The sequence below is a fragment of the Armigeres subalbatus genome, chromosome 3, assembly GCF_024139115.2.
Source record: "Armigeres subalbatus isolate Guangzhou_Male chromosome 3, GZ_Asu_2, whole genome shotgun sequence".
NCBI lineage: Eukaryota > Metazoa > Arthropoda > Insecta > Diptera > Culicidae > Armigeres > Armigeres subalbatus.
Window position 1 is genome coordinate 89,407,065 of NC_085141.1, and position 11,316 is coordinate 89,418,380.

Genomic DNA, 11,316 nt, shown 5'->3' on the forward strand with positions numbered 1-11,316 from the left:
CCTTCTGGCTCGTGAACTGCAGAAGGTTGGAGCGAACGTGGCTGCTATTCAAGAAGTCCGATGGCCTAGATCCGGAGAACGTGAATTCCGAGCCGTGGACCCCACGACCAATACTGCATTCAAGTATAACATCTATCACAGCGGCGGTGAAAAAGCAGAGCATGGAGTTGGTTTCGTAGTGATGGGCAAGCAGATGAAGCGAGTGATGCGGTGGAAACCCATTAGCGAACGAATCTGTGTGTTGAGGATACGGGGCAAATTCTTCAATTACAGCCTAATCAACGTTTACGCACCGACAAACGATAAATCCGACGACGTAAAGGACACGTTTTATGAATGTCTTGATAAAGCCTATGGAGTGTGCCCAAAGCATGACGTGAAAATTGTTATCGGAGACGCTAACGCTCAGGTCGGTAGAGAGGACTTTTTCCGTCCCATAATCGGTAGGGAGAGCCTTCACTCCGCTACCAATGACAACGGCCTACGGCTAATAAATTTTGCTGCTGCCAGAGGGATGGCCATCAGTAGCACCTACTTTGCACGAAAGAACATCCAAAAGCACACCTGGAGACACCCAAATGGTGAAACTTGCAACCAGATAGACCATGTTCTGGTGGATGGGCGCCATTTTTCGGATGTTATCGATGTGCGGACATTCAGAGGTCCGAACATTGACTCTGATCACTACCTCGTTGTCAGTAAAATTCGATCACGGTTGTCAACTGTATCGAACGAAAGATCACAGCGAACGATGCGTTACAATATCCAGCGATTGTCGGCGGAAGGAGTATCGGCTGGGTACCGCCAGAAGCTCGACGAACGGATAAGTGCAATCAACGTTAGCGACAACATCAACGATCTATGGGAGACGATCCATGGAGCGGTGAGCACAACAGCACGAGAAGTGGTAGGCACTGCACAGAGGCGACCCAGGACGGGTTGGTTCGATGTGGAGTGTCAGAGAGTGACAGACGAGAAGAACGTTGCCAGAAGCCGGATGTTAATGTCAGGTACCCGATCGAATAGAGATCGGTACAAGGAAGCAAGAGCAGCCGAAAAACGAACCCACCGCAGGAATAAAAAAGAGTACGAACAACAAGTTATTAGTGAGGCGCAGGAAAAAATGGAGCACAACGATATGCGGAGGTTTTATGAGTCTGTCAATGGCGTGCGGAGAAAGACAGCGCCATCTCCTGTCATGTGCAACGACCAACAAGGGAATTTGCTGACAGATAAATTTTAAGTGGCTACCAGGTGGAAGCAACATTTCGAGACTTTGTTGAATGGAGGAAGTGAACAGAATAAATATTAGCGACGATGGACAAGCTGTGGAGTCACTTACACTAGATGAGGTTAAAAAAGCTGTCAAAGAGCTGAAAAACAATAAGACTGCGGGGAAGGACCAGCTCCCGGCTGAACTTCTCAAACATGGCAGTTAGCAGCTTTATGAAGTTCTGCACCATATTATGTCGAAAATATGGGAAGACGAGGAAATGCCTGCTAGCTGGTTGGACGGCCTCATTTGCCCTCTTTTTAAGAAAGGGCAAAGACTGGAGTGCGCCAATTACCAAGGAATAACCCTCCTTAATTCGGCGTACAAAATTATGTCCCGTATTCTGTTCAACAGATTGAGACCGCTTGAAGAGTCCTTCGTCGGCGAATACCAAGAAGGTTTTCGTGAGGGCCGATCAACGACGGATCAAATGTTAACCCTGAGACAAATCCTTGATAAATTCCGGGAGTACAACTTGCAGACACATCATCTGTTCATTGATTTCAAGGCGGCATACGATTCAGTAAAACGGAATGAATTATGGCAAATTATGCTTGAACATGGTTTTCCGGCGAAACTGATACGGCTGATTCGTATAACGTTGGACGCATCGAAATCAAGTGTAAGGGTTGCGGATGAAATATCGACGTCATTTGTTACCTTAGATGGATTAAAGCAGGGTGATGCACTCTCGAACCTACTGTTCAATATAGCGCTCGAGGGAGCGATTAGGAGAGCTGGTGTGCAAAGAAGCGGTACCATTATCACAAAATCGCATATGCTCCTGGGATTTGCGGACGATATCGATATTATCGAAATTGATCGCCGTGCCGTGGAAGAGGCTTTTGCGCCTTTTAAGAGAGAAACAGCGAGGATTGGACTCACGATCAATACCAGCAAAACGAAGTACACGGTCGCTGGCAATCAACGTGGGTTCATTAGTGGTGGTAATAGCAAAATAGTGCTGGGTGGTGAAAAATTTGAAGTGGTAGAAGAATTTGTGTATCTTGGAACATTAGTGACGTGCGATAATGATGTTACCCGTGAGGTGAAAAGGCGTATTGCAGCTGCAAATAGGGCTTATTACGGACTTCGTAACCAGCTTAAGTCCCGTAGTCTGCAAACGAAAACAAAACTCGCACTGTATACTACTCTGATTCTTCCGGTGGCTTTATACGGCCATGAGACATGGACGTTAAAGGAGGCTGATCGGAGAGCTCTCGGAGTGTTTGAGCGTAAGGTGCTGCGGACAATACTCGGCGGTAAACAGTAGAACGGTATCTGGCGGCGTCGCATGATTCACGAATTGTACCAGGTGTATAAAGGGCTGGATATTATTAAGCTTATACAACACGGCAGACTACGGTGGGCTGGTCACGTTGTTCGTATGCCAGAAGAACGTCAAGCGAAGATAATATTTAGTAGAGAACCCGGAAGAGGCCGCAGGCTTCGTGGTAGGCCGCGTACACGATGGCTTTTTGCAGTTGAAGAGGACCTGAGGGCGCTCAATGTTCAGGGCGACTGGAAGCTATTGGCCCAGGATCGAGTCCAGTGGAGAAGGATACTTCATTCGGCGTAGGTTCATCGAAGAGCTGTAACCCATCAAGTATCAAGTAAGTAAGAGATTTAAAATTAATTGCATATTATTGGGCAAATCAAGCATCCGAAAGATATTCAATTTGCAAAAAAGAGAGCTAACCGCGGTGGAGGTTGGTACTCGGATTCTGATGGCTTTTCCGCAAACGTGACCTTTAAGTGGTCTTGTTGTGTAGGGGTTATCACGCCTATCTAGAGAGTAGGAGGTTGAGGGTTCGAGTCCCTCCAAGACACGTGGATTCTTTTTCGCAAATTTCATATCAATTTGTCCATTTCGAAACATATGCTGTGCATATGCACAGCCAAGATATTTAACAAAAAAAGAGATTTAAAGTTTATTATTCAAATAGTGATAAAATGTAATGGTCTGCCGAAAAGGCATTAGCCTAGCGATATACTCCAAAACTAGTGAAAGTGCAAATAAAAATTCTTAAAACGTTGACAAAATTTACCAAAAACAGACAAAAAACAAAACACATGTATCAACTACCAAACACTACGGACAATCATCTTAGAAAGGACACTTAATGACGAACTAAACTCATGAATTATCCCCTGAAGATGGTACTAATCAGTGCCGAAACGTAGGGACGAACATAAAATTATCGTTCTGACGGAGTTCTTGAACAAACACAGCCGTATATACCAACATAAGTTTGTCATAGATTTAAAGTTTCACGTTAATTCGGTAACATAAAATCAATTTGCCATTTTAGATCACCCTATTTTCCATTCTTGTTCTCTTTAGAAGCACTGTGCAATGCATACGCTTCGTCCCTCAGTAGCCAACAGCAACATGCAGCACTACTGACGGACCACGACCAACGGACCAACGTGGATGGAACCTATGGTGATGGAACCGAACTGCCCGACCGGAAGCACCGTACACATTTAGTTTTATCCCTACTTTTGTGAACAAACAAGCGTGATTTGGTCCAGGTTTGCTGTGTTTGTTTTTTGTCGTGTCGAAAGTTTATGTTTCTCTTTCTGTTCTACTCGTGTTCCGGTCTGATGCATTATAATCATAGTCATGGTGTCACAGTGATGTTGAACTTCCGGCAATTCGACTGATGTGTGGGGCTGTGTTTTGGATAATTCTATGTCTGGTCCATGAATAATTACGGGTTGTCTTATGTAGGATTATATGGGATTTAGGATAAACAATTTCATTATAATTTAGATATTTTTAGCTCATGTATTTTAAATTTAGTTTATGAAGATTTACAGTAAAGAGGTTATAAACATTTTCGGTAAGATATATTATATCTGAATTCAATAGTAGTTCAATTTTATTTAAATACTTGTTTATCATTCTTATGTTGGAGTCTTAAATTATTTATCTATAATTTACTGCAGATGAAATGATTCAACAGAAATAAATACCTAAACTTCATCAGTAATGCCATTTTTACCTATTTGATTAGAAGCTCTTGATGTCACGCTTAAAACATCCTCTAACATGATGTCTAAATCTATAATGCCTAATGTCTTCTATAATGCCCAACAAGTCTAAGATGATATTTCATTGAAGCCCCAGTAGCACTCGTTATATATACCTACTTCACAATCATACGAATAATGGTTGGAGAATGCATCAGCCCAGAATGCAAAAAACCCAGAATAATAGTCAGTAACAACATCGGCCACTACCATACTGCTCAATGCGAAGAAGTAGCATAAAATCAGTGAAGTAAACATAAGCTTTTCAAGGTAATATCCCCAAGCACCAAATAGGAAGTTTCACGTAAAAAACAATCCAAATCGCATGTCAATATTTGCTCGCAATATTATTACACATTTCATTCATATCTTGACATTCCCGCACATTCTCAAGAACGATGTAGACAGCGACCGTCCAACCGACCGTCAGCCCAGCAGCATAAGTCAGACTTGTGAATTGCAAAGACCTGAGATTTCAGACATTTGAGAACCGACAGAGCCAGCAAAATGTCAATCCAAACCGAGAAGTGCGGCAGACACACCCTCACACAGGAGCTCTCATAGCTTTGCGACTGCCTGTCATGAATAAATCATGAAGCCGGGTTGTCGGCTGGAAGCGCTGAGATGGTAGGGCCGAGAGACTGAGAGCCTTGACGTGACGGCCCTGAAATTAGGTTTATGCATCTGCATATGGAACAGATTCTTGTTTCCGTCTCACCCACAACAACTTGTGCTTTTGCTGCAGAAGGACCATTACTGTAACTGATTCGTACCAAATAAGAATGAAAAATATACTGATTTGATAAACCAAATTAGGACAAATTAAGATGACCATTGAATGCAGACGCTTGGTTTGTCATTCAATTAGAATAAAACGAGAAATTTGTGGAATGTTTACTGAATATTTAATCTGGAAAAGTCCTCTTATACTTCGAAACACTGATGCAATATGGAACGAATAGGAAAAAAGACACATTATCGTTAAACTAAACTGTTTGAATTTTGACCATCATATTTCACATTTATATGATATGAAAGTCCAATCACTAAAACATACAGAACGTGGTAAAAAATGCTAAATTCCTCATAAGCTACGGCCGTTCCGTTCTGTGAATGCGGTTACTGCCCCTCAAATGTTTCATAAGGAAATTGTTTACAAGTTCAGAAAGGGAGACAACATCCAACGCCAACGGTGCCTCAAGCCTTCTGGGAAAGGTATGGTAGCTTCGTATCTCGTTGGAAATTAATTTGCAAGTAAGCTGATGCTTGTGAGCTTACTGCAAGTTGACAGGATGTTAGGAACGTTTTTCATCGACGGAAAGTTTTCGAAGAAAGGAAATTTATCATGTTTTTGTTGCCAGTGAAGAGAGCCACAGACACAGACGCAATCTTCTTCGGAAAAGAATTACATTTTTTACAACTTATATATTTGTTAGGCTCAGATATGTAATACACTTAGCAGAGCCAATGCTCATTATGATATTTTTCGGTGCGAATTTTATTATTGATTGCTAGTATGAAGAGGAAGTGGAAAATTAATTTGGTTATGATATTAGGGGGAATGACGGCTTTGGCAGGTTTTGTTCTATTATTGGCAGGGGGTTTTTTATGACTGACTAGGCTCAAATTTGGCCTAAGCATTCTTTGCATATCAAAGAATATTGTGGCCAAATTTCATAAAATTTGGTCGACAAAAACCCCCCTGCCAATAATAGAACAAAACCTGCCAAAGCCGTCTTTCCCCCTATTACATTACATTATGTTGAACACAGAAAAGAGTACGTCTCAATGATAACAATATAATATCATGTTCAATATCAAATAATACATAATATGACGATGCTAAAATAGGAGCAGCATTCTTTTTATCTTTGCTAATATTTATTTCTGATATATCTAAGTACTTAGATAATTAGCTTCCCTTATAACATACTCAATTTTATTTACTCAAAATTTACGCACTTTCTCCAGAAACGTCCTCGAGAAAGAATACACATGTCCGCGATCGGGTAATGCCTTACCGAAGCACTCCAACATTTCCGGCGACTTCCGGACCGTCTCTCTATAGTCCTCGAAAGATATCGAACCGTCTCGATCAACATCCATCCGGTGCAGAATGATATCAACCAGATCTTTGACCGCCTCTTCCACATCTTCGTCCTGGGGCTTGACGAACGCACTCCTCATCAGCAGCATCATGTGATCCCGGCGAATCAGCCCCTCACCCTGGATGTCGTACACCTTGAAGCAGTACTTGATCTTCTCCTCGAACGTACCTCGCAGAAATAGCGACAATGTCTGTATCCATGTCTCCATCGTAACGTAGGACGTGGCGCCCTTGTCCAGGGCGGCATAGATCCTCCGCAGCATAACGTTGTCCGACATCCCGAGTGCCGTATCGAACACCGTGGTCAACTGCTGCCGGCTGATGTAGCGCGCCGATTGCCCAGCCCGCGGTCCGCCTTGTTCGTCCTTGAGCAGTTTGTAGTACAGCAGCAGAACGATTTCAAGTTCACGGGCCGTGAAGTGCGTTTTCTTGTGGAACTGTTTGACGATGCCGCTGATTTTGTTGAGAAAGCGAATCTCTTCACTTGAATCGAGAGTCAGATCCAAGGACATTATTTTTTTAGTCAGCTACCGCTGAGCTTTGTTTTTGTAGAAAAAAAATGAGTGACAAATGCCGATCGACAGATGGTTACTTGGATAGATTTTTACAGGAATCTCTCAATTTCATTCATAGAATGAAATATGTCACGCGATGTTGATATATCTGCCCCTCTCATTCCCTCTATATGTTGTACCGCTCATAATAAAATCTACTCCTCCGCTCATTTTTAGTCGCAAAGAAAAATGAGCGCCAGATAGTCGCCTAGGAAAAACATATCTCCAAAAGAAAAGCAACTTTGATATTTTCGAAAATTTGGCCACCACGTGGTGGATTCTGACGGTGAATGCTTTGATGGCACGTGCTTTTTGTACTGCGGATAAATTTCACATATCTATGAGAGCCTCGGAAAATGATCATGAAAGTTGTCATTTTGTTGCAAAGCTCAATAGAATGGCGAGAAATAAAAAGCATTCTGCAAATTTCTCATCAGTTTTAATTTTATGACAGGGCATGAAAATGTGCTATGAAAAAGGATATCGAACAACACGATTTCTTAGAGTGTTTGTGGGCGTGTGGAGGCGTGTGGCTCCTAATCACGACGTCCATGGAAAGCGGGTTACACTTTTTTAAACGAACTAAACTATTTCATGAGATTTCGGCAGCATCTTTTCAAGAGGCTCGGAAGCCTCCTTTCAAGAGGCTCGGAAGCCTCCTTTCAAGAGGCTCAGAAGCCTCCTTTCAAGAGGCTCAGAAGCCTCCTTTCAAGAGGCTCGGAAGCCTCCTTTCAAGAGGCTCAGAAGCCTCCTTTCAAGAGGCTCGGAAGCCTCCTTTCAAGAGGCTCGGAAGCCTCCTTTCAAGAGGCTCGGAAGCCTCCTTTCAAGAGGCTCGGAAGCCTCCTTTCAAGAGGCTCGGAAGCCTCCTTTCAAGAGGCTCGGAAGCCTCCTTTCAAGAGGCTCGGAAGCCTCTTTTCAAGAAGGTTGGAAGCCTCCTTTCAAGAGGCTCGGGGGCCTCCTTTCAAGAGGCTTGGGAGCCTCCTTTCAAGAGGCTCGGAAGCCTCCTTTCAAGATGCTCGGGAGCCTCCTTTCAAGAGGCTCGGGAGCCTCCTTTCAAGAGGCTCGGGAGCCTCCTTTCAAGAGGCTCGGGAGCCTCCTTTTAAGAGGCTCGGAAGCCTCCTTTCAAGAGGCTCGGAAGCCTCCTTTCAAGAGGCTTGGGAGCCTCCTTTCAAGAGGCTCGGAAGCCTCCTTTCAAGAGGCTCGGGAGCCTCCTTTCAAGAGGCTCGGGAGCCTCCTTTCAAGAGGCTCGGGAGCCTCCTTTCAAGAGGCTCGGGAGCCTCCTTTCAAGAGGCTCGGGAGCCTTCTTTCAAGAGAGACTCCGGAAGCCTCCTTTCAAGAGGCTTGGAAGCCTCCTTTCAAGAGGCCTGGAAGCCTCCTTTCAAGAGGCTCGGAAGGCCTCCTTTCAAGAGGCTCAGGCCTCCTTTCAAGAGGCTCGGAAGCCTCCTTTCAAGAGGCCTGGAAGCCTCCTTTCAAGAGGCTCAGGCCTCCTTTCAAGAGGCTTGGAAGCCTCCTTTCAAGAGGCTCAGAAGCCTCCTTTCAAGAGGCTCAGAAACCTCCTTTCAAGAGGCTCGGAAGCCTCCTTTCAAGAGGCTCAAGCCTCCTTTCAAGAGGCTCAGAAGCCTCCTTCAAGAGGCTCCAGAGCCTCCTTTCAAGAGGCTCGGAAGCCTCCTTTCAAGAGGCTCGGAAGCCTCCTTTCAAGAGGCTCGGAAGCCCCCTTCCAAGGGCCTCGGAAGCCTCCTTTAAAACGACTCGGAAGCCTCCTTCCCAGAGGCTGGAAGCCTCCTTTCAAGAGGCTCAGAAGCCTCCTTTCAAGAGGCTCGGAAGCCTCCTTTCAAGAGGCTCGGAAGCCTCCTTTCAAGAGGCTCGGAAGCCTCCTTTCAAGAGGCTCGGAAGCCTCCTTTCAAGAGGCTCGGAAGCCTCCTTTCAAGAGGCTCGGAAACCTCCTTTCAAGAGGCTCGGAAGCCTCCTTTCAAGAGGCTCGGAAGCCTCCTTTCAAGAGGCTCGGAAGCCTCCTTTCAAGAGGCTCGGAAGCCTCCTTTCAAGAGGCTCGGAAGCCTCCTTTCAAGAGGCTCGGAAGCCTCCTTTCAAGAGGCTCAGAAGCCTCCTTTCAAGAGGCTCAGAAGCCTCCTTTCAAGATGCTCGGAAGCCTCCTTTTAAGAGGCTCGAAGGCCTCCTTTCAAGAGGCTCGGAAGCCTCCTTTCAAGAGGCTCGGAAGCCTCCTTTCAAGAGGCTCGGAAGCCTCCTTTCAAGAGGCTCGGAAGCCTCCTTTCAAGAGGCTCGGGAGCCTCCTTTCAAGATGCTCGGGAGCCTCCTTTCAAGAGGCTCGGAAGCCTCCTTTCAAGAGGTGCCAAGTGCCAAGTAATTGTGTTTGATGAGACAATTAGAACCTGTTGTAATAGGTTCTTGTTGTAAAACTGTTCAGATATGCGTAAGCCAATAAACCAACGTATTCCAATAGACTATCGCGATCGTTGTTCGATTATGCTTTGTGGAACTCCAGTGTTAGTCAGAAACTCACAATCCACCAGAGAGGTTTTTATGTGCGTGTACGATTTTTATTCGAACCGTGCTCTTGCACGAGCTTTCCATTCTGTTCCTAGTATCAGCTGGAATGAGCTCAATCGGTACGTAATGAACTGCAAACATGTATTTTGTTTTATGGGTTTTATGGCTCATTGATATTGAGTCAGTAACTGACGTTACTGTCATAAAGATCGGAAGCTATGCTTTGGACACATTAGTTGACTAACTAATATAAACTAATATAAATGAAGAGCACAAATGGTTGTTCAAAAAAAAAGGTCAAAATAGATATCGCCGATTCGAAAATAAAATAAAATGAAAGCCCTCCGATTTGCCTCCTTTGAAGTTCATGTCGAACAAAATCCACCTAAAAAATCGACACGTTACACGCAAAAAAATGTTTCGGTCGAAACTACCATTCCGAGGGTTAATTTAAGAATACGCACCGACGATTTTCAGCAGACAACAAACCCGTTTGATTTTACCATGCGCGCAGTAAAAATCAACTGTGGTCCTGGTGAAATGTTGTTGCATGAACTGAATCAGTGGTGAATTTGTCCGAATGCGTGGTTAATTTAACTGAAAATTTGTGGTTGTTTTAAAAACATGGCGTAGTCTACAAAATAGTAACCGTTACCATGCAATTTTTTTCTGTATACATATTTCAATTTATTTGACTGTTCACGAGTGCTTAAAAGATTTTAAGTCATCCAAATACATGCGAAATTGCTAAGGGACTTACGAAAACTATTTATGTGCGTTTATGTTATAATCTTCTTATAAACAATCTTATTCCACTACTACTTCTTCTTCTTATATTTTTTCTACTTCTTTTTTGTTGGCATCGCCGCCTAACAGCCTCATGTTAATTAAGCATTTCCACAGTTATTAATTGCGAGGTTTCTAAGAAAAGTTTACAACTTTTAAATTCGTATATCGTGAGGCCAATAGGATGATACTTTTATACCTAGAAAAGTTGAAAAAAATTCCTGATCCCAGCAGATTCCACCTTCAGCATGGATTAAAGAAAACCTTTTAAGTTAGGGTTATTATCATACATATATGAACTCAATATATCTTGAGCCGGAACGTCAATAGGCTAAAGATTTTAATATCTAGACCTGGCCTCTAAATACTAAATATGGAACTCCACTAGTTAGCCTTTATTAGCATCCAAGTTGAAATACCAAATCCAATAACCATTCAGTGTGTCTGGATTTGACGAAGATTAGCGCAATATAGGGATGCAAAACTTTCCTCGTCTAATACCTTCTGAAACTTTTCCAATCATTCGACGTAGATCAAATTTACCTCCACTTGATTATAGCTAAGTGGGAGGCATGGAAAAAAAATCTGCTGAATCAACGTTTTCAAAAGATATACAAAACTGGATGCCGAATAGCCAAATGGTAGTCCCATAAAGTTGCGAAACTAAAAGAGAGGAGAGTCTAACGAAACAGTGAAATAACTGCACCATCAAATGTAAATTGGAGCAGGGGAGGTGGTGAGAAAGTTCACAACGATGCAAATTTCATGAACCTCCCTCAACATAGCGAATCAATTTTAGATAAGGGTACAAATAAGCATCCTGTGATGATGATGGTGACGAGGGGTACTATGGGAATGAGTGGCGATTGTGTAAGCTTGTTGCCAAATAGCTGTAAAAGTTTCACGGTTCGTTCCGGATTGTGGCAGCTACTGTGGACCAAGATATGATCGTGTGTGTGTGTGTGCACGCGCGCCGGGTGTATGTAGCTCAAAAGTGGAAGAACCGGTGAAAAAAGCACTGATAAAATTTCCATTTGCATCGAAATCCGGCGCAC

The 11,316-nt window shown here is 43.6% G+C and overlaps 1 protein-coding gene across 1 annotated transcript; it reads right to left on the bottom strand.

Moving 5' to 3' along the window:
* Positions 1 to 6,136: 6,136 nt before the first annotated feature.
* LOC134220500 (calaxin-like) lies at positions 6,137 to 6,992 on the bottom strand. Its single transcript, XM_062699564.1, has one exon. The coding sequence runs from the start codon at positions 6,926 to 6,928 to the stop codon at positions 6,257 to 6,259; it is 672 nt and encodes a 223-aa protein (XP_062555548.1). The 5' UTR covers positions 6,929 to 6,992; the 3' UTR covers positions 6,137 to 6,256.
* Between the last annotated feature and the right edge of the window lie 4,324 nt (positions 6,993 to 11,316).